The 24,585-nt window shown below is 29.1% G+C and overlaps 1 protein-coding gene across 1 annotated transcript; it reads left to right on the forward strand.

Moving 5' to 3' along the window:
- Positions 1-1,933: 1,933 nt before the first annotated feature.
- Positions 1,934-24,402, forward strand: LOC142321910 (peptidyl-prolyl cis-trans isomerase B). Its single transcript, XM_075360420.1, has 4 exons — positions 1,934-2,153; positions 10,740-10,947; positions 14,670-14,854; positions 22,045-24,402. Exons 1-4 carry the CDS (start codon positions 2,052-2,054, stop codon positions 22,183-22,185), a joined length of 636 nt encoding a protein of 211 aa, XP_075216535.1. The 5' UTR covers positions 1,934-2,051; the 3' UTR covers positions 22,186-24,402.
- The last annotated feature ends 183 nt before the right edge of the window (positions 24,403-24,585 follow it).

The following is a 24,585-nucleotide window of genomic DNA, read 5'->3' on the forward strand; positions in this document are numbered from 1 at the left end:
GTATTTTCTACATTAATAAAATGCATTATGTTTACAATAAAATTTGAATTAAGGGTTGAAAAAAAAATATTATTGGATGCTGTTGACAGAGATTTCTCTTTTTTTAGAATTCTTTTAGGAGAGGTTTTTTCACAAAGATAAAATCAATGAGGGAAAGTGTTATTTATGTGATGGAAAGAGAGGACAATTGACACGTTCGTGAAATCGCAGAACAGGAAGTTAATGGTTTGAATTGGCTCTTGGATTCTGAAAACATAACCACCAAAGTTCTTAATACATGAAAAAGTTTTTTAATTGATTAGAAACCGGTGGCAGCTCGTAACTAAATTAGAGGGGGTGCTGCTCCAGAAACATTTTTTCTGGACCTTTTTCAAAACCATGGTTAAAGTTTTCTATAAAATAAAAGAACCAAAATAAAGAATCAAGTAGAATAGCCAGAAGCAAGATAATAATCTAATTCTACACTTTGTCACATTCAAGAATATGGTACACACGTATTTATTTGGTTTAACTGAATAAATAATAAAATGTCAATACAGATAATATTTTTTAGTAGTACATAATAACAGTCCACTTAAAAATACTATAATTCAATAATGCTCAATTTAAATTTCTATGTACACAGAAAAAGTACATAATTAGTTTTTATTAATTACCTTCTCTTTCGCCCTTCCAGTGTGTTTTTGGACAGATTTAGCAATCAAAGGGCAGTTACTTTCTGCCAACTTCTGATCACTACTAAAAAAACAACTAAACCACTTTCATATTCCTTCCACCGACTAAACTAGAAATGGGAATGAACAAGTAACATTCCATATGCATGTGGGATAAAAAAGAACTACCTTCCACCAGCATGCTAGGGTCGGCACTGCGGTAGTGACAGTGCTCTTTCTCCCTTGCATGCAGCTTCCTATGTGTGCATTTGGACAATAGCCAAACACCACACTGCTGGAACTGTAAAGTGCACAGTTCCACACAAAGATTTTTGTATCTTTTTCATAAACTGGGTGACGGCTACTGACATTAAGCTTAATTATTATATATTGTACAAGTATAAAGAAAGAATTAAGAAAGGATTCATTATATTAAATGTTACTGATAATGTCAAGTGGAAATAAGGGGTGCTGCAGTTCCACAGGTCTATATGCAAGCTGCCACTGGTAGAAACTATCAGGATAAGTTGTGTTCACTTATCCTTATAATGAAAATAGAGCTTGAAAATTAGAGTTATTAGTTATTACCATTATGGCATCAATGGGTAAGCTGTATGTAAGGACGTTATAAGAAAAATTAAAGAGATAAGTTCAATAAAAATTAAGAAAATCAATTCAAAGTTAAATGTTTGTGTTAATAAACTGATTTTCATTAAGTAGTTTGCAAAAGTTGCATACAGAAGAAAAATAAAGTAAATAATTTAAGGTGGTGCTGAAAAGCAATTTCACACAAGGATTTTTCCTAGCGCAGGTCGTTAGGAAAGAAATTAAGGGCAATTGAAATTCGAATAGGTATTGCCGGAGGACACAATCGCGGCAAATCTTAAGTTCAGTACTTATTTCGCTTAGTTGCTCAGTGAAAGGACTGCGATTTGAGCAAGTCGGTGAAAATTGTAGGAAATTGTAGTGGTCGTAGTTAATTTTCATAAATAATAAAACTGTACTTGAGCTAACTTCATTTTTTTAAAATAAATAAATAAAATAACAATATACTACTGTTAAATATATAATACAAACAATAACTATTAAATATAAACTTAATAAATAAAAAAAGAAGAAAACTTTAATTATTTATTATTTGATATTTTTATTTCTTATTTCTATTTTTAATTTATCTTATTTCATAAGTTCTTTTAAAATCCTGTTGTATTTTTCATATTTAAAAATTTATTTTCCTTTGAAACCTGAAGTTAACGCAATGGGTTCGTTCCCCTTCTCTAACCTCTAAATTAGCCATTCACAAAACGACACGATTTGAAGTTCTTGAAGTTGAATGTAATTATCTACTTATTATTAGTAAACATTTTTGAGCTGTCCGAACAAATAAGTATCAAAACAATGAAGTCACTGAAATTTTTAATTTGCTCATTTTTTGTAATATTTTTAGGTGATTCTTTCGCTTCAGAAGTTCCCAAAAAGGGTCCAAAAGTTACAGCAAAGGTAATATTTATGTATGTTGGATGTTAATGTCCGGTTTCAGTTTTTCATTTATTTATTCGTGTAGTTTTAATTGTAAGGGGAATTATACTGTAATTCATTTTCGTATATTCTTTAGTTATTGTTTTTACGCGGTGAAAAGTAATAACAGATCATTGTTCTTGAGCTAACAAAAAGCAATGTTTTTGGGCACCGTTGCTGTACCTGTTATGATGGCCTTTATTTTCACAGATTTTTATTTTTTAACATTTTCTTTTCATTGCAAGTAACGGAATCTCGTTTATTTTAGTATAATATATATTAAGGAAATTCTTGTGAATAGAAAAGGTTATTGTTAAAACCAGAGTTAAACACATAAGAGTACCGATGTTAGTAAATAATTATATATGTTATTCATATTGGTACTGCACTTAGTATATTACATAGAACACATTAGTTTTGAGTTTGATATTTTTGAACAGCATATATACATTCACAACTTTTTGTATGAAATTAACAGCGTATTTACATGGAAGTAGTTTTGTCAGTTGAGTGGGAATGGGATTTCTTTAAAAAGTTGAAAATCAGATATTCCCAGTTATTACTAAACTGAATAGTTTTATGTATAATGTTGCATGGTCAACGTTTTTAAAATAATTTGTTGTTATAAAATAACTGATAAAATTCATGTTATAAATTGAGGTCTTGAAATGTATTTTCCAGCATTTAAAAGTCAATTGTGTTAATTTATTGTTTTGGAAAAGTTTAAGCTTGATTTATAAATTTGCCTAATTGTGGTACTGATTACTGATATTCACTATATTGGACTGATTACTTCCCTGAATTATTTATTTTGCTTGGTAAATTTATTAACCAAATTATTGTTATTAATTTTAAAGTTATTAGCATTGTTTTTTATTAACTACCGAAAAAAGCCTAGTCACAGTTGCACATGAATAGTAGCTTTATAGCATGTGAAAAATGAAAAGTGAGTGTTTCCAAATATTTCACAAGAAAGGTGCCTCCAGTACACCAAAAGAAGTTGTTGATTATGTTCATAGATCATGATTTCCTCGACTAAGTAGAGATTGTGTATATAATGTATTGTTTCCTTCAAAAAAGATTGCTTTAATTTGTTGTTTTTAATAGTTTTTCTGTCTCAGTGTTTTTATAGCTGTGTTATAATAAGCATCTGAGATACAAGTGGTGTATTAGTTTGTAAAAACACTGATTTTTATCATATAGCCAGCTCATTTGGTGAACAGAGTGAAAGTGTTGCTTTATGGGTTGAATAAAATCTACATATTGAATGACTTGGTGTGCTATTATGCAACAAGATATCTGATTTTACACTTTATTTATGCTAGTAAGTGTGGCATGAGAGTTATTTAGAAAGATTACCTTTGATGAGTACAGGTTTATTAGATCTACTAGTAAGTTTGTCATTAACTTATACCACTCAGTATGCTGTTAAAAATGATTTCACTTTAATACAGGAATAAAACTGACTCTGTTTTTAAATAACTTCTCAATGCTATGATCTAGTCTTTTTTTTGTGATACTGAAGTTGTTGAAATATATTATTATCTGTTGAAATATATTTAATCAGTATTGATGTTTGAAAATTATTACATTGATTGTGTTGAGTTCATGACAAAGTGGTATGTGTCAAATTTGATTGATGTCTATAAGATATGTGTCCATTTGTATAAAGTGGTTTTTGGTTATAACCTGTATTTTTAGAGATATTCATAAAAACACCTTCATTTATCTTCAAAACGCTACTGGCATTTCTGATTGTGCTGTAAACTCATTGATTCTTGAAAGAGTAAGAAAAAATAAACATTCATGCTAATATTCACTATCCTCTACTTAACTACTTAATCATTAGTGACTGTATAACCATTTATAATGCTTGTATTTTATTGTGTTGAGCTCATAAGTGTAAATACACCCATCTCAGCTGTAGTAGTATTGATTTAAAATTGTAATTTATTACTGTGAACTTGTTTTGTGTTTACACAGTCACTATTTGATACAATAAAAATATAATTTTAAGTGTTTGTTTGGTAATTTTTATGAGTAACTAATTTTATTTTTTTCAATAAAATTTAAGAATTGTATTATTATATCAATTGTGTTGTTTACATTGTATTTTCACATGTTTAACTTTGGTTGGTAATATCACCTCTTATGCACAAAATATTGAGTCATTTAGTTGATAGGTGTGATATTATTTTTTTTATTTCTTTCTGCTCTCTGTTCGTCATTTGACTTCAGTTTATTTACCACATCTTAAATTTTTAGGATTGTTTTTAATAAATAAAATAATCTAATCTTTTACAATCTTTCCCTTCTTCACATTGACCTGTAACCAAATCAACTAACTGTGTTTTAATGTGTGGCTTACCTCTGTAATTTGCCTTTACAGGATTCTGGCACAAATTTCACTGTCTTATCTTAAAACCTTTCTTATCAAAATTTATCTACCCATCTGATTTTCAATGTCTCTTAATCACACCATATTTCCAAGGTCTTCAAAAATTTTTTCATTTCTGTTTTATTATGAATGTTTTTCTACCATTTAGCATTATGCCTAATATTAAAAAAAAAAAAAAAAAAAAAAAAAAAACATTTTCCATTAGAACATTATTTGATACAGTGGATTTCATCAAAGCTCTCTGTTGTGCGGGCTACTTTTTTTGTCTCTTTTCATCCATCCTTTTTATTTTGTTACCCAAATAAAAGAATTTGCAGTTTCCAATATATTGTGTTTTTCTATCTTAGTGTTAAATAAGTTTTATCTAGGTTGTGGATGTTAACTGTAGGTTTATATTTTGTGGATATCATTTTATATATTATTGTTAAAATGATTAATATATTTCAGAGAAGATTTCAGCTTTTCAGCTAAGATCTCAAAAACTTAGCTTGTTTTTTTGACAGGTTCAAATTTTGAACAAGGTCATTTAATTCTTCTTAAGTTAGATAAGATTCATGAGAAGAGGATTATGCTTCAAAATTAGGATTATCTTGCTCTTCAAGTTGAACTTAAGTGGCTGCCTCATTTTTTTATTCATCTTTTAAAGTAAATGTGATGGAGGATGTGGTGTAGGGTAAGTCATCCACCATGAGGCACTGGTCTTAAAGTAGACTGTAAGTTGGGATACTGCACTGAGTGTGGGATTTACTACTTCCTTTTATCTTTGTAATACAGAAACAACTGTCTAACAAATAGTCTTGTTTATGCCACACCATCATTTTGGTAAAACTCATGTGACGATTACCCTAGCCTAGTCTGTTGGATATCTCACACTGGTCAAACAGTAGATGTGAGGGGTCCAGTTCTTATCTTGATCCTCAACTTTATAGCCAAAATATAGTTCATAATATTTTTTAATTAGTAGAGTCAAATTTCACCATTCTTTAAAGGTCAAATCCTCCCCAAATATGTAATAAAAGTTATTCGGTTTATTTACACATTTCCTTGGCATATTTATTCAAGAAAATAAACACACTTTTGATACAGTAGCTGTAAATCACAAAACAGAATGAAACAACAGTAAACAGCATATGTACACAGTGAATGTTATTTTGAAAATGTTATCACTTAAAAAACTGGTGATAGAAAAATTCTGATTGCATTTTTGAATTCAGTACAAAAGGTTACATTAAGACAATAAACCTTCATGTACCAAAAACTGTATTTATTAGTATTATTTTAGGGTAAGTGTCACTATCCCCTACCATTACTACTGTACAGTTTCACTGTCTTAGAAAAGGGGTGTATTATTCAAATTATTGTCATTAATAATTAAGGGATATACCTATTCAGTGAGAAAAGTAAACAGTAGACTGAGACTTCAAACACAAGAAGGATGAGCTCAAAGACTTATCATCAAGTTTACATTGTTTGTAAAATAGAAAAAATAAAATCAGTGTAGACTAATGTCATCAGTTTTTATCATATGTTGTTTCCTAAAACAAAGAGAATAACATTTTTTTTGTAATTTTTTTTGCGATTGTTGAAGACAAAGCTAAAATTAATAAACTTTTCCCTTTATATCTGGATATGCTGAAACAGTCCCCTTCTGAGATTGGCTAGCATCACTGTGCACATTGTTTCACAGAGTACCGCCATCACTTTGGTGGTTGTTAATTCAAAATAAAACACTTGACGGTTTTCATAATTATGTCATCTGAAATTTTTCCATATAATTCTGTCACAATCTTATGAAAGCTTGAATTCTTAAGTCTTCAGTCTATATATTTGTATCTTATGTAATGTGCCTAATATTTTTCATATGAACACAATATGAATGTGTTCATTTTATTTAATGTACATATTTTGTGTTTATTATTTGCTGTGAAAGGGCAATTAAGCATACATCGTTAATTAAAAAACATAAATTTATTTTTTTTATATGAAAAGAATTTTAAAACTCATCTTTGATAAATAAAACTTTATTTGATTAATATATAACAACAAAATAAAAAAAACAGCCAGTAGGTTATTGAGTTAATTATTTTTGTTTGTTCTTCGAAGATAACAAGAGAGAGAAATAATGTGGTAAGTGAACAAATGAAATGACAGAGGTGGATATATTCTTGAATAGATGTAACTGTTATGTAATGATAAAGCAGTTTCAGAGTGTGGTTTAACTAATCTTAGTTTGATAATTACAAAAAAAAAAAATAAATAAAGCGTCATTTATTTTTTTGCACAACTGCCCAAAAAGGAGTGTAATGTTTTTACTGTGTGTGTGTGTGCGTGAGAGTTATAAGAGGGCGCACTTATATATGTTTGTTCCACTGTAAAAGCTCAACGGCCGAACCGATTTAGATGTATGACCCTGCATTCAAATCCTTACGTTGTAGGGAGTGTCACAGGTTATATAGATATGTATGTATGTTTAATTGTAACTACAAGGCCAAAAAAAATCTTGTGTAACTAAATTGATAAGTGATACTATTTTCAGTATCTATTTATATTTATCAGAAATAGTTGTGTTTTAAGATCTGTTACGATATTGAATGAATGAATTACTGTAGTAAAATTTATTAATTTATTTTATAATTATTATTGTTATTGTTATTTATTGTTTATAAACATTTAAGAAAAAATTATGATTTTTTGACAGGTAGTAGTTTGATCATGTAAACATGTTCTTTATTGCTAAATATTAACTAATAATCCTTTTTATTTCATTTAATTAAATACTGCATAACGATATTTAGTCCTTTTATTTCCATACCTTGTTAAATTACAAAATAACAGCTGATTTTTGCAAAATAAATTTCATTTGTAGAATAATTACACAACTACCCAAAAAGTAGGGTAATGTATTTAGAATGTATGTTTGTTTGGTTGAATCTAGTTTAGATATATGACCCCCTCATTGGAATCCTTATGTTACCAGAATTGTCATAGGCTATATAAATGTAATGAGAGAGAGAGAGAGAGAGAGAGAGAGAGAGTGTGTGAGTGAGATTAACTGGTTTAAAGCACAAACTTTAATGAACTGTGAGCCTCTATCACTATGTGAGCTGGTTTTGAATTGAATAATTTTAATCAATAGAACAAATAATATTATAAAAATAATAGAATTAAATTTTTTTTTTTTTTTTTTTTTTTTTTTTTTTTTGTCTTCAGTCATTCGACTGGTTTGATGCAGCTCTCCAAGATTCCCTATCTAGTGCTAGTCGTTTCATTTCAGTATACCCTCTACATCCTACATCCCTAACAATTTGTTTTCCATATTCCAAACGTGGCCTGCCTACACAATTTTTCCCTTCTACCTGTCCTTCCAAAATTAAAGCGACTATTCCAGGATGCCTTAGTATGTGGCCTATAAGTCTGTCTCTTCTTTTAACTATATTTTTCCAAATGCTTCTTTCTTCATCTATTTGCCGCAATACCTCCTCATTTGTCACTTTATCCACCCATCTGATTTTTAACATTCTCCTATAGCACCACATTTCAAAAGCTTCTAACCTTTTCTTAGATACTCAGATTGTCCAAGTTTCACTTCCATATAAAGCGACACTCCAAACATACACTTTCAAAAATCTTTTCCTGACATTTAAATTAATTTTTGATGTAAACAACTTATATTTCTTACTGAAGGCTCGTTTAGCTTGTGCTATTCGGCATTTTATATCGCTCCTGCTTCGTCCATCTTTAGTAATTCTACTTCCCAAATAACAAAATTCTTCTACCTCCATAATCTTTTCTCCTCCTATTTTCACATTCAGCGGTCCATCTTTGTTATTTCTACTACATTTCATTACTTTTGTTTTGTTTTTGTTTATTTTCATGCGATAGTTCTTGCGTAGGACTTCATCTATGCCGTTCATTGTTTCTTCTAAATCCTTTTTATTCTCGGCTAGAATTACTATATCATCAGCAAATCGTAGCATCTTTATCTTTTCACCTTGTACTGTTACTCCGAATCTAAATTGTTCTTTAACCTCATTAACTGCTAGTTCCATGTAAAGATTAAAAAGTAACGGAGATAGAGAACATCCTTGTCGGACTCCCTTTCTTATTATGGCTTCTTTCTTATGTTCTTCAATTGCTACTGTTGCTGTTTGATTCCTGTACATGTTAGCAATTGTTCTTCTATCTCTGTATTTGAACCCTAATTTTTTTAAAATGCTGAACATTTTATTCCAGTCTACGTTATCGAATGCCTTTTCTAGGTCTATAAACGCCAAGTATGTTGGTTTGTTTTTCTTTAATCTTCCTTCTACTATTAATCTGAGGCCTAAAATTGCTTCCCTTGTCCCTATACTTTTCCTGAAACCAAATTGGTCTTCTCCTAACACTTCCTCCACTCTCCTCTCAATTCTTCTGTATAGAATTCTAGTTAAGATTTTTGATGCATGACTAGTTAAACTAATTGTTCTGTATTCTTCACATTTATCTGCCCCTGATTTCTTTGGTATCATTACTATAACACTTTTTTTGAAGTCTGACGGAAATTCCCCTTTTTCATAAATATTACACACCAGTTTGTATAATCTATCAATCGCCTCCTCCCCTGCACTGCGCAGTAATTCTACAGGTATTCCGTCTATTCCAGGAGCCTTTCTGCCATTTAAATCTTTTAATGCTCTCTTAAATTCAGATCTCAGTATTGTTTCTCCCATTTCATCCTCCTCAACTTCCTCTTCTTCCTCTATAAAACCATTTTCTAATTCATTTCCTCCGTATAACTCTTCAATATATTCCACCCATCTATCGACTTTACCTTTCGTATTATATATAGGTGTACCATCTTTGTTTAACACATTATTAGATTTTAATTTATGTACCCCAAAATTTTCCTCAACTTTCCTGTATGCTCCGTCTATTTTACCAATATTCATTTCTCTTTCCACTTCTGAACACTTTTCTTTAATCCACTCTTCTTTCGCCAGTTTGCACTTCCTGTTTATAGCATTTCTTAATTGCCGATAGTTATTAAATTTACTTTAATAAAATAATATTAAATAAATGTTAAAAAAATTCTGTTTAATATAATAATGGGCTTCCGTGGGAACTGCGTTTGATGCTAGAGCAGTGAGGTGGTGTGAGCACCTCGTGCGAGGCTGGTCTAGCCTCGCACGAGGCTAGACCAGCTAGCCTCAAGCAGATGTTGATGATCAGACCGATCATGATCGGTCTGATCATCAACATCAAATGGTAACAAATGGGGTGCTCTTGGGGCGCTGTTTTGAGAGGTGCTGTGATGTGGTCTTATAATATTTCTGCAAGCAGTTATCTGATTTTCAAATTTCAAATGGGGTATTTGTTATTGGTTGAAGGCTAACTTTTGCTTACATCAATAGGTACATTCTTGATGTAATAGATCAAGATTATTCGATAATGTTGTTATACCTTTGCAATCAATTTTCTGATATTTGCTAGTACAATGCAAAATCACGATGGAACCAAACCAAAACAAAAAGAGGAATGTTTGTCAGCAGTGTTTTTGTTTTTGGTAGTCATGTTTTTTAATTTTTAATATCAGTTATCTTGTTCCATAATTTAAATGAAATAATCTTATGATTGAGTCTACATTTTTTATTTGTTTTTCTGCATTCGCAGTAAATAATCAAGGATATCTACAAGGTCATAAAAGTCTCATTAAAATAACTGAACGTGGACAGTATTCTTGAAATCACGAAATATAAGAATTTAGTTAATAAGGTTCCTTTCCTTAAATATAATAAACTGTAAATTTTTCCCTCTGCTGTTATTTCCCCTTCCATTCATTTCAGAGGATGTGTTTGTCTTAATTACTAATATTGTAAGCATAGATTAAATTTTTTTTTCAGCACTTGTTGGGTGTGAGTATTTACTATAAAATACATGAGAGAATAAGAGAGGTAAGGATGAGAAGAGATAGAAAAATAGTGTCCTATTGTATTTATTATTTTCAGATCTTAAAGAACTGAGATTTCATTTCTGTTAGTCTTGTAATTTCCTGAAAAATGTTATGATATTATCTTTTGAAATCTGTGTAAACATTCTTATAATACTTATTAAAATCTATATTTTGGTTTCATTAAAATTCTGCCATTATGCTTACTGGTTTGTGAGATATTTTAAGAGATTATTTATTTTAGGTATGGTTTGATATGCAAATTGGTGATGAAAAGCTTGGAAGAATAGAAATTGGTATTTTTGGTAAAACTGTGCCCAAAACAGCTAAAAACTTTATTGAATTGTCAAAGAAACCTGAAGGGAAAGGTTATAAAGGCAGTAAATTTCATCGTGTCATAAAAGATTTCATGATACAAGGAGGTGATTTTACAAAAGGGGATGGTACTGGAGGTAGGTAAATGTTACATTGTTTTTTTTAGATGTAATTCTTAACTGACTTCAGAAAGAGAGTAATGTTTCAGAACTTCTTTTTAAATTATACCGCATGATCCCATGGTGGCCCTGCACCATTAATGATGAGTGGCACTGGACCATTGAAAAAAGCATTGGGTGAAAAACTTTGATTTTGGCCGTAGCATTTATTTGTTGATTATTAATGTACTTCTGCATTGAATATATGACGTAAGATTACTTGAAACTTCAAGCACTCTTTGTGAACAAATATGTCTCTTCCCACTACTTTTCACATTGATACTCTCTTACAACGGTCAGTCTGTGTGGATGTCCATGTGTTTCATACAAATGTGTTTATGAATCAATAAAAAAAAAACAGTGTGATCTTTGTTCTTGAATCTGATGTGAAAGGCACTTGTTGAATTTCTCTTTCAGACTGCATTTTTTTGGAACTTACATTTTACTATTCCTGCATTTTAGTCAGCCTCTGATAATGTATGATATCAGAACTTCACTGCGAATATCTATCCTTTTGTTTTGTTTTAAGAGAATGTTTTTTTTTCTCTTATGAGCTTTCCTTTTTTTTAAACCTGCTCCTATTTTTGCTTTTGAACTAACTCCTAAAAGAAAAAGAGAAGAGAAATGCCATGAAAATCAAAAGAATTTTCTATTTTTCCTTAATAGTGTTTGAAATCTATTTTTTGAAGCCTGCGACAAATTTTAGAATTAACCTGAAGCTTTATAATTTCACATAAGTTTTGTAATCTGTATCTCTTGCACATTCTTTTAAAATCTGGCACTGACTTCAAAAAAGTAGTTCTTAAGATATTGAGTATTAAAAAAAAAAAGATATAGTACAGTATAAACAAATTTTTAATTATAGCTCTAATGAAAGTGCCACCTCTAGCCATCTTATTTTAGAAAGATTGTTGTAAATAAAAGCATATAAAAACATTTTATTACTCTACTAGTAAACTTCAATTAACGCAAATTGAAAATGCAAGCCAGTGTCTGTGGCATGAGTGGTAGCTTCTTCGTCTTTCATCTGGAGGTCCCAGGTTTGAATCCCGGTCAGGCATGGCATTTTCACATGCTGCAAATTGTTCACCTCATCCCCTGAATAAAAATAGTGTGATCATTCAAAATTAAAATAAATTTATTAAAAAATGAAATTAAATTTAAAGGAACTGTTTTATAAGTTACTTTAAATGAAAGACATTTTTAATTTGTGAGTCTTTTTGCTCTGTATTGTTTTTCTAAGTAAAAAATAAAATGTGCCATTTCAAAAGCAGGTTTGTTTTTTATTGTGGTTAAAAACTTCTTTGTAGCTGAGAAATGTTAAGATTGTTTCAGTACAGAAAGTACACAATGTAGCTCTTAGTCAATTATTTTCTTAATTTCATCTGCAAATTCCTTATATTATTTTCATCTTTTTTTTTGTGAATTTGCCACGAATAAAATTACTACTCCAATTTTTTCTCACAGATTTTCATCAATGTTTACAAACTTGCTTGCTGCTACATCATTGTCATTTGTCATGTTTTAAGTTGGAAATCATATTTCCTTTTAAAATCTGCTTTATGAAGTCATTTTAAAAAAATAAAAAGCTTTTTATTTTTACTGTACATGAAATCCATGCTTATGAGTGTGCATATGGTTAAGTAAACAAACATTAACTGAGAGATGCATAATGTTTGATGTTTATTTAGTATTATTCTCTCTACTTATATATAAAAAAAATAAAAAATCGAGAACTCTTTCATGTATAGGTGTCCCATATAAAATGCAACCCATCTATGTCAGTAGGTGTATTTAAATAAAAAAGGCAGTAGTAAATTATTAAATTAAATATTTTATTTCCAAACTTTCCAATACTTTAAATTCTGGAAGTGGCCACAATCTTCATGTGTACATGCTTCCACCCTTTTCACTATGTTTCTTGCAACTGTTTTCAGTTTTTGGGTTGATATTTAAATAGCTTGTTCAATATTGATCTTCATTTGTTGAAGTGTTCATGGGTTGTTGCTGTAGGCTTTTTCTTTGACGTAACCCCAAAGAAAAAATCTGGTGCAGTTAAATCTGGAGATCTAGGTGGTCATATGCCATGACCAGTAACGTGATCACCTGAGAATTTGTTAATGAAATCAGAAGTTGCATGTGCACCATCATGTTGGAACTAGCAGTATCAATCTTCCTCTTTCAAGAGTGCATTGAATTGCAATAAAATATTCTGATATTGGTCTGCAGTAATTTATAATCTAATAATCTTTTCTAACGGTAACTCTAAGAAAAGAGGACCAATAATTTTTTTTGTATATCACACACCATATGCCCATTTTTGGGTGCAATTATTCTTCATGATATTCGTGAGGATTTTCAGTATTCTAAATTCTACTGTTATGGCTGTATACATAGCTGTCCAGATGAAATCGCACCTTGTCTGTGAAAAAAATTGAATTACTAACATGAATACCCTCATAAACAAATTGATGAAACCATGGATAATATTCTAGCTATTTTACTTTGGATCAAGAAGTTAATGAACTGTTTAAATTTTATTTGGTCGTAAGTTAAATTTTTTTGTTGCCCAATGAATGGTTGATTTTGGTAAATTAACTTCAGCTGACAAGCGTCTAATTGATTTTTTGGTGAGGCAGTTAATCGGTCTTTGTTTTCAGCGACTGTGTCTGCATTCAACACTGTCATTGATCTTTTGTGTCCTTGTAATTAACAGAACCTATATCTCTAAATTTAGCTACTAACCTCAAAACTGATGTCCTGTTAGGTGCTGGTTTATCACAAAAAGATTCTTTCACTGCAACCACTGGTTGAATGCTAAAGTATGACTCAAGAACAAAAACATGTTCGTCTTGTGAAAACATTGTCTTCTCTCTTACAATGCACTGAGTGTTATGATTGCTTTGTTATGGCTATCAGTAGCAGTTTATTGCATCAGCATCTTGTTCACTTGTTGGATGAATCTTTTTCAGTAAAATGTAGGGTAGTTGGGCAGTCAGTTCAAATATTATAGAAGGCTGATTGGTGGGTTGTGCTTTAAATGGGACACTGCAAATATGAACGTGAGAAATAAAAATATAACATTAAATTATTTGCAAGTTGTACGTTTCTTATAGTCAGAAGCATAATTTCATTGATTATAATTTAGCATATTTTTATATTGTGTAAATATGAAATGCACAAATTATTTTTACCAGCACAGTTTCATGTCTTGTGCAGAATATGTTGTTTGGAGTGTTTTAATAAGAAACCATATTTCAGATACTGAGTTTTGTTTTACAAAACAATTCATAGTTAGGAGGTATGTATTGCATTTTTAATACATATATTAAAATTATACTTTTTAATTTATAATCATCAAGTTAGAACTAAAAAGGACTGAAAAGACCTATAATTTTCAGCTATATCCTCACAGTCACATTTCAAATATAAATTTACTCACTCTCTTCCATAAATTGATATTACTTTTGTTGTAGTTGTACATACTCTGTAACAGTCAATATTATGATTTTTTGGAAAGTTTTAATTATTTTTTCATGGTGCAGTAAGTGACAAATTAAGTTAAAATAATGAGGATATTTGTTATAAAAAGAAGTTTCTTTCATTAATATTTTATTTTTATTATGCAAGTAAAGTTGAAAGTTATTAAAGATGAAAATTTGGTTCTAAAGAACAATTTTGAAAGTGTTATTATTTTCCAGGAGAGAGTATTTATGGAACCCGATTTGCAGATGAAAATTTTAAATTAAAACATTATGGTGCTGGTTGGTTGTCTATGGCTAATGCAGGTAAAGATACTAATGGGTCACAGTTTTTCATTACCACTAAACAGACTCCATGGTTGGATGGAAGACATGTTGTTTTTGGAAAAGTTATTAAAGGAATGGTTTGTATGCAGTTTTACTTTTTTGTTAACTTTGATAACTGAATCATATGGCATATATTTTTAAATTACCCTGTTGCATATAGAAAATTTGAAATGTGCACCAGCTGCAGTGCAGCTGGAGGAGCTGTGGTGATATTTTTCTTACAATCTCATTAAGCATACTCTACGTTGTCTGTTTTTTTTCTATTTATGTTTACTGGGTAATCATATTTTAGATTTTTTTATAAGAATTCTATTACTTTTTTTTTTGTAACGATATTATTGTTTGATTTGAATTTATATAACTTTTAAAATTTAAATTTTAGCAAAGAATTGATTATTCATATTAGCTAAATTTTAATCACATGTTACGATCTGTCAGCTTCTACGGCAGTGATGTAATATCTCTGCCTTTCATTCAAAATGTTTTAGGTCCCTGGTTAGAATTGTTAATTTTCTTACTTAAAAAAAATCTATATTACCCTTATTATAAAAAACAAATTAAGTAGTTGTAATTGTTAACCAATGATTAGTTAAAGATAAATATGTTAAGTTAATATTTAATTGATTCATGATGATTATTCATTTGTCAGATGAATTTTCATTTCAAATTAAATATTTTCTCCTGTCTTCTCTATTTTTATTTAAATTAAAAGTAGACCAGCCAAAAAAATTTTTTTAGGTAAATAAAATTTTTTTTTTCGTATTACGTACATAGTTTGCTTATGTAAAATTTTTAAGTATGAATTTTAAACTAATAATCTTAATAATATTTTTTTTTTTGTAGCTGTTAATAACAACAATTTATGGTTATGTTTTAATAAAAAAAAAATATTTTTAAGTTCATTATTTTAATTACCAGATTTTTATAGTTTTGATATTACAATATTCCAAACAATATTTTACCATGCGAACACTTCTACATAAAAGTGTTTGTTTTATTACATAGAATGCTTATAGTAGTATATTATAGTTAAAATCTTTCTGATTTAAGAAAAAAATAATTTTCTATTATACCCAGTACATTTCTGAACAAAATGTCTGTTTGCTGACTTATAAAGATATATAGTATTTTTTTAGTTGCATATTATATTTACGTATCAGCCATTTACTCAAAATAATTTTGTATTTGCCTTAAAATTAAAATCATTGCATACAAGAAGGTAAGATAGTAGTACTATCTTACTCACTTTTCATTCATAAATGAATGTGGAGATGTTATTTTCTAGGTTTTTTAGTTTGTTTACAGTATTAGGGTAACGTGTTGTAATTTTGAAAATGGAAGAAAAGTTTCATAAAATGCCTCTAAAAAAAAATTGCCTCATCATTTCATTCCAAGCTTGAATTAACTGCGGTGGATGAAGCTGAATGATTTAACAATTTGCGCCCCATCAAAAGAGTTTAACTAAGAATATTATTTATGCTATCATTTGTGGAGAATATATTTTGGTTTATAAAGTGCACATTTTTCAATTTTTTAGGCTGCTGTAAATGTATGATCTAAAGAAATGTTTTATAGCATTGTTGCCGAAAGATATACCTAGCCAGCATTAAAGTGATTTTAGTGGGGAGTTTGTAGCTTTTCCAAAAGATTATGTAATTATGTCAATTTGTGTACTTCTTTAATTTTGGCCAAATATGAATTCCATTCCATATACCTATAAATGTAATAGTAAGTGAAACAATAAAAAATTCCTTATTATTAAAGCTACAGAAAATGAAAAATCAAGCTAGCAGTTAAGTTTGGTGTATTGATAGTTGGTAAAAAGCTCCCATCATTGTTGTACATGAAGGAAAACTTGACTAAATTATAAAATTCCAATTTAGAATATTTGTAAGAATTTAGGAAAAAAGATGGGTAGAACAGAATTTGGTGCATTAGTTTAGTTGAAAAGTTATTTGAATTATATTCTGAAGAAAAATCACAAATTTGTGGATTTCAGCAACAGAATTGTTTTCTGCAATCAAAAATCTGATTCCTCCTTGTATTTCACAGTTAGTGGGATCATGAATTGTAAATGGTTGAACATACACAACTAATGAAAAAATGTCTAAATTGTTGTTGCTAACAGCTGACTATTGATTGAAATAACTAAGCTGACTAATAATAACTATGTCATATTTATAGGTGGCAAATTCTAAATGGATCTTATTTGTAAAATACACCTTATTTTAATGAAATACAGTAAAAAAATAATTAATTTTCTTCATGTGTTTTTTTAATAAACAGTATTTTTTTAGAATAGAAAACTGCAGTCCACTAAAAATAGTTTTATGCTTATAAATTTCAACTGTGTATTTTATGCTGTTGAAGTTTAGCTCTTTTCCTTTGCAAGAGGAGGGTAACAACTTGAGGGCTGACTGGATCATTATATCTACAGTTAATGATAATCTCCCTAGATATTGACTCCTGATCACCACCAAGTATTTGGTTCTAATTAGAACATATCCTCACCTGCAATTCAGATGACTTATAACACACTTAGTTGTGGTATAAACAAGGGACACACCTGTCAACAATCCCTGCCTATAAAACTGTACAGATCTATACTGTATAGATCTTTAGAACTACAAGAGATCTGGAGATCTCTAGAGTATTATATGAATGAATGTATTTATTAATTTCTAACTTTATTCAGTATTACATGTTTTATTGCAATGTTATTTTATTGACAATTCACTCATTGACATTCACTTTAATATGACCAGAAAAATAAAATGATGACCAAAGAATGTTGACTTCCAGAAGTAACTTTACTTCGTAGAAGAATATGGTTAGAAGAAAGTTCCAAAATAAAGAAAAAAGTAAAAAGAACCTTTATTTAATTTATTTCAACTGAATTAGTTTTTTAGGTTGATCTGTATGGAAATTTTTTATTGGATTTATTTATTTATAACAATAAGCCTGGTTACACTTAGCTAGGAAGATGAGATTTTTATATGTATAAAATGCCAAGCCTTACCAGAATTCAGTAACTGGAACCTGTAATGCTATATCATATTATATTACTATTTTTATTGTGGTATCTAATTTATATATATACACACACAAGGAGTGATCAAAAAGTAATGAGAATTTTGAAATTTCGTGGGTTGTATTAGTCAGATTCTCAGGATTTTTTTCATTGTTGTATGGGTAAACATGTCTGAAAAGTATCTGTACATTTTTAGCCATATTGGATGTTTAGTCTGTTGTCAGTTGTCAAAAGGATAGCATGTGTTTTGGTACAATCAGCGATTTTTTATTTGTGTAAATAATGGATCAGAGAATTTGTATTAAATTTTGGAATAAAGTGTACCAATGCTTTAAAGATGTTAAATATTGATTTTGGTGAGTCTGTTATGAGAAAAGCAAGGGTATACGAGTGGTATAAATGTTTCCAAGAAGGTAATAAAGACATTGAAGATGACGAGTGCCCCGGCACATCAACATTCGATGAAAACATGGAAAAAGTGAAAGAAATGATTGTGACGCCGAATCACAGTCAGAGAAGTTGTTGATGGTGTTGGGATATCAATTGGCTCATGCCATGAACTTTTTTCAGATGTTTTGGTTATGAAACGTGTGACAGCAAAATTTGTTCCAAAATTGTTGAATTTCAAACAAAAACAGCAGCGAATTGAAGTTGCTCAGGAGTCACTGAATGAAGTCAACATCAATGCAGAACTACTAAAACATGTCATAACAGGTGATGAAACATGGGTTTATGGATGTGATGTCGAAACTAAGGCTCAGTCATTCCAGTGGAGGCATTCTGGATCTCCGAGACTGAAAAAAGCTCGACAAGTACGGTTAAATGTGAAGGTTATGATTCTCACTGTGTTCTTAGATTTTAACGGCATAGTGCATCATGAGGTCTTGCCACAAGGTCATATGATTAATAAAGAGTATTACCTACAAGTTCAGTCATATGATTAATAAAGAGTATTACCTACAAGTTCAGTCATATGATTAATAAAGAGTATTACCTACAAGTTCAATGACGTGTGCGTGAAGCAATCTGAAAAAAACACTGTTGGGTAAAGTTAACAAAAATAAAAGAACACACAGCTCGTATTTGCCAAAAGAAATGGGACTTTAACTAGAAAGAAAACAACTGAACTTATGTTAAATCATAACTTTGAAAAATTAAAAGAAATTATGAAATAAACATAAGTTAATTCTATATAAGAAATATCAACTGAAATCAGCATATCAGTAATGATATTAAATGAGAAAATACATGAATATACATTTTTTAAATACACATTTTGAAAATATACAATTTAACAAAGCCTGAAAACAAGAGAACATAAAACACCATATTTACAATTATATACTTAGAAAAACATAACATCAATAAACATAGCATAACTGGAAAACTATTGCATTACTGACATATGCTGTAATATTGAAAAATTAGCAATGAACAAATGTCATTAGCTTAGAAAAATAAATTACAGTAAATCTTAATTATTGGCACTGGCGTTTCCTGATTTATGAACAACAAACTTATCATTAAATAATTAAAACATGTAATTCTAGTTTAGTATAGAAAAAAAAGGCCACAATAATATTCTAGTACAAAAGGAATTAATTACAATAATCAAATTGAAATAAGTAAACATGTAAATAGAGTTCATTTTAGTAGTAAGGTTTCTTGAAAATATAAAATTACAAAGAAGTCCTAAAACATAACTTCACATCAGGAGTAATTTTCTTTAGATTAATTTAAGAGAAGAGATAATGTACGATTAACTGAATGTTCCATAAATTTTAATGATAAAATAACTGTTTAACGTAATAAATAATGAAAGTTGAACTTGCCTGTAGCACACAAATATAAGCAAGAGACGAACTCGTGAATGAAGGTAAATGAATACATGCAGTAATCCTGGGCGTAGTCTGCAGTGGTGTATCAGGAATGCAGGGGTGAGATGTGGTTTAGAGGTAGAATAATACATAGCATCTCAGATATGTAGCAACGAGTTTGGAGATTCTGCATCGATGAAAATATAATCAGCAGCTAGAGAAGATTCAGCGTGATAGGATTGGCAGTTTGTAGTAATTGAAGCACTTTCCACAGAGACGTAATATAGTGAATTTGAAGAATAACTTAACAAAGAAACGAGGCTGGATGAACATAGAAAACTGTGAAATCACGAAAAACTGACGAGTAGAACTAGAGAATATTTCGACAGAGAAATACCGCAACGTTTATAAGAGTATGAAGACGACAGAAGTATTAACATTATATGAGAGAGAGAGAACATCGAAGTCTGGTCCTCCACTGGAGGACCAGGATTCGCACAACGTGAAAGTCAGGACTAGAATGACCAAAGCTGGCGTGGTGAGAGGTGGGGGAAACAAAGAAGGCAATAGTCCGAAGAGAGTGTGTGTGTTGACAACAAGAGCTAGTGTGCTGGTATTGGTAAGACAAAGAAATTAGCATAGACGGGAAGTTTGGGTAAGAAAGAACATATCGAAAATTAATATTATAAGCAAGCAGACCATTAAAAGAGTTACGTAAGAGTGATAAAATAAATTCTGAATACGCAAGTTGAAGAAATGACATCAGGGCAGACAAAGAGAAATAGACTTCTAGTAACTATGACAATATTGAAATTGGTTGAGAATAAAAAACACTTAAGACATATATATATTAAGACCAAACAGCAATAAATAATGCAAGATATGAAATACGTTGACACCAATATGATGATGCAATCAGCAAGTCAAACCGGAGACTGAGAGAAATTGATATAGAAAACAAACCCAAACAAACTATTTAAAAATACATGTAGATAAGCCTTACAAAAATGCAAAATAAATTACCAAAACTACAAGACTCTACCATAACCTTGAATTAATTGGAATAAAAACAACTTTACGCGCTGGCGTAAACAAATGCCCTGATTTGTGGCAATACAATTCATGGCTTTTGCACCGCAATAATGCACCTGCACACACTTCATTGGTTGTTCATCAATTTTTAGCCAAAAATAACGCTGTAATGATACCCCAGCTGTCATATTTGCCAGACATGGCCCTGTGTGACTTTTTTCTATTCCCAAAAATAAAGAGACTCTTAAAGGGGCTGTTGTTTTACAATCATAGATGAGATTAAAAGTGAATAGCTGAAAGAGCTAAACACTATTCTAAAGATCGAGTTTCAGAAGTGTTTTGGGGATTGGAAAAAGCGCTGGCGTAAGTGTATAATATCTAATGGGGACTATTTTGAAGAGGATAACATTAATATAGACAAATAAAATAATTTACAAAAAACAAAATTCTTGTTACTTTTGAACACACATCTTTATGATATCATACATCTACACAGAGTATTTATTTGCATTAATTGTAAAAATGGTTAGTTGAATAATGAAAAATAATTTTATCAAGCATGGCGTGTGGTTTGATTATATAATTAATAACTAAAATGCCCACTTACCAGCAGTTCTTTTATATACGTGTTCAAGTGCTTTCAGAATAAAATTCCATCCATGAGGAACTAAAAAATTTTTTATGTTATAATTTTATTAAAACTAAAACTTTGTTGTGTTAATTTTTTTATGTAAAGTAATACAAAATAAAGTGGTCATCACAGTTTAAAATTGTGTCGACCTAACGATGGAGACATTGACAATGACAGGATGTTAAGTCGACACAATTTTAATCTATGACGACCACTGTTATTTTGTATTACTTTGCATAAACAAATTCGCATGACAAATAAGTTTTAGTTTAAATAAGATTATAATATTAAAAAAAATTTTTAGTTCCTGCTGATGGAATTTTATTCTGAAAGTGCTTGAATACATATATATAAAAGAATTTTTGGTAGGTGGGTTTTTTAATTATTAATGAAAAAGTAATTCTGTCAATAAAATTATTATGCTTAAAGATTGGTTTAATTTATTACAGGTATACTATTGTATGTATGTATGTTTTATATAATAACATAGAGGTCTAGTATGATATTTAAAACAAGTATAAAAAATACTTGTTTTTATAGCAATATGCATTTTATAGGAAAATTCATATTTTCTGTTTGTTAATAATAAACAGTCAATACAAAATAACATTTTACTTAATGTACAAGAATATCAGGATACAGAATTTAAATAAAATTGTCTTGTGTCTAATGTTTTTTATTTTGAGTTTTTCATGTGGAATTTAATAATTCATAAAATTTAATGCTGATTATGTTTATTTATTTTATTTTGAATAGGATGTGGTTAGGAAAATAGAGAACTTGAAGACTGACAATAGAGACAAGCCTCAGCAAGATGTGGTAGTTTTTGAATGTGGTGCAGTTGAACTAGAAGAAAGTGAACAATTTTCTGTTTCAAGAGAAGATGCAACCGAGTAACTTACATTTTTATGAAGGCGTTTATGACTGAATTATACTGAAACTTTATCACAACTTTCTTTCAAAACTTATTAATCATTAATGAAATGATTCATTTAGTTTTTTTAAGTAAATTCATAATTAATAATATTTCTGTTGCGCTGGTCAGCAATACATGAAAAATGTAATAATGTGCTCAATTCATTAGGTATTTAATACTTTTATATATTCTGTTGTATAATGTTCTTTTATAAATATTTTTAAAAGATCTCTTATTCAACTTTATTGATTCTATGAGAAAGGTTAGGTAGATGAAGGTCACAAAGGTTATATGCTCATGCTCCCTTGGTAAGTGGACATATTCTCAATTGACTTTAATTTAATAATAATTAGAAGAAGAAATCTGTCATGCTTTGAAATAAATGAAAATCTGATTATTCAAAGATCATTCGAACATAATGATTTTTAGTAAGTTAAGTAGGTAAGTTAAAATATTTATGAGCATATCTTACAATCTACAGCACATATTCAATATTAAACATGTTACCAGTATAAAAAATAGGTTTTAATATATTTAAATTGTGGAAATGGGAGGTGTATACCTTAGTTTCATTGATTATTGCACCAGTAGAAAGAAAACTATAAATCTTTCTTTTTGAAAATTGCATTTACATATTAACATTTCTATTTATAGCCCTGGACAATTAAATATTCATTATTTCCCATAGCTGATCATGAGTAGTGAGTACTTACATTGATACTTCCAATCTGTTCAGTTTCATATAGATGAAATATAAAAGACAACTCATTCTAAATGGTTGATATTAATATGTTAAAATACTGATAATTGCTGTCATATTATCTATTCATTATCTACCTAATGATTATTTCTTATCCATTAAAAAAATCTTTCTTCTTGTCAATCAATCAAATGATTGATCACTAACTGCCCATTTTAATTCATTTCAAACTCATTAAAGTTATTACATTTTCCTTTAAATTAGTAAAATTAATTATTAAAATGATTTTTTATTGATATTTTGTTATGCAACAGTAGTATCTTTTGTTCTGCAAGAGGCAAAATGGGTAAAAATTGAATTGATAATATTTATTTTAATTATAGAATTATAATTATTTAATTAAATAACATTACATATTTGGATGATGCTTACTGCATTGTAGTTTCTTTAAATAGATGTATACCTATAGGTTTTTTCATCTAATATCTAGACTATTTACTTTTAAAGGTATATGTATTTATGAATTTATAAATTATTTATTTGTATGAAATGATTAAATCTTTTTACGGTAACAAATAAAGAAATAAATCGCTCGTTTTGGAGCTCAAATCAGCAAGAAGCAAACGGTGGTTGTAGAATACTTAGGATTAATAGGGTAAATGAGATAAAGAGTGGCCTTTATCTGTCAGCTTTATTAAAAAAAAAAAAAAAAAATACTGTAAATTTTGTTACAAATGGTTTTATATTAGTAGAAAATAATGAAACCAATTTAATCTATAAATATGAATTATTGTACAATATTGCAAACAGTTTTAAAGCAATTATATAATTTAATTAGAATTCTTTTTTAAAATGTGTATTTTGTATACAATTTATTGCAGATTTTTCAACAACTAAATTTTCATTGTGGACTGGAAACTGAATAAATAAATTAGTGAACAAACTTAAAAACTTGAACAAATATCTATTTTGAACAAATATCTATCTAATATTAAACTTAGATGTAGTTAATTGTCTTCTGTTTATAAACAATTTATATTTTATTTATTAGTTTTTTAGTAATATTTATTTAATACATTGAATTTATGTGTTCTCTCTATTGACTTTTTATTATCAATTTAAAGTAGTGAGATTTTTTTATTTTTATTTTCCAGTCATAAATAAATTGATTTTATTTTTATTAGTTTTTTTTTTGTGTACGAGTTCAATTAACATTATTAAAACATTTTTAATGTGTTCTTTTTTAACATCTAAATATTCTGTACATTTTGTAATTAATTAAACTTTTATGAATTAATTGTTGGTAAAATATTTTGAATAATAATGTTGCAAGTTAATGTCAAGCTGGATAGTTTTTACATGTAACAAATTTCCGTAGTATCATTTACATACTAAGCCTGAGAGTTCCTGTGGTGAATTAAACATATAAAAAAGATTGTTTTTTATTGTAATTTTATAATTATTGTAAACAATAAAACTGTGATTTTTACTAAAATAATGTGTTTTAATTAAGAATGTTCTGGTGACAAACAAAAAAATCTGTGAAGAAATGTTGTCTATGTATTTGCAGTTCAGGAATGCTATGAAGATAATATTGATTTATTTATTGCATATGTTGCTTGTAAAAAATAATCATATAAAAGTGTACCTTAACCAGCTACAAATATATAGAATGTATTTG

Source organism: Lycorma delicatula, chromosome 3, assembly GCF_047948215.1.
Source record: "Lycorma delicatula isolate Av1 chromosome 3, ASM4794821v1, whole genome shotgun sequence".
Taxonomy (NCBI): domain Eukaryota; kingdom Metazoa; phylum Arthropoda; class Insecta; order Hemiptera; family Fulgoridae; genus Lycorma; species Lycorma delicatula.

What these genes read in the sequence shown, in the direction of transcription:
- LOC142321910 (XM_075360420.1), top strand. Translation starts at nt 2,052, where the DNA reads ATGAAGTCACTGAAATTTTTAATTTGCTCATTTTTTGTAATATTTTTA. An exon ending in AAAAGGGGATGGTACTGGAG is followed by an intron (nt 10,948 to 14,669) that starts GTAGGTAAATGT and finishes ATTATTTTCCAG; the next exon opens with GAGAGAGTATTTATGGAACC. An exon ending in GAAAAGTTATTAAAGGAATG is followed by an intron (nt 14,855 to 22,044) that starts GTTTGTATGCAG and finishes TATTTTGAATAG; the next exon opens with GATGTGGTTAGGAAAATAGA.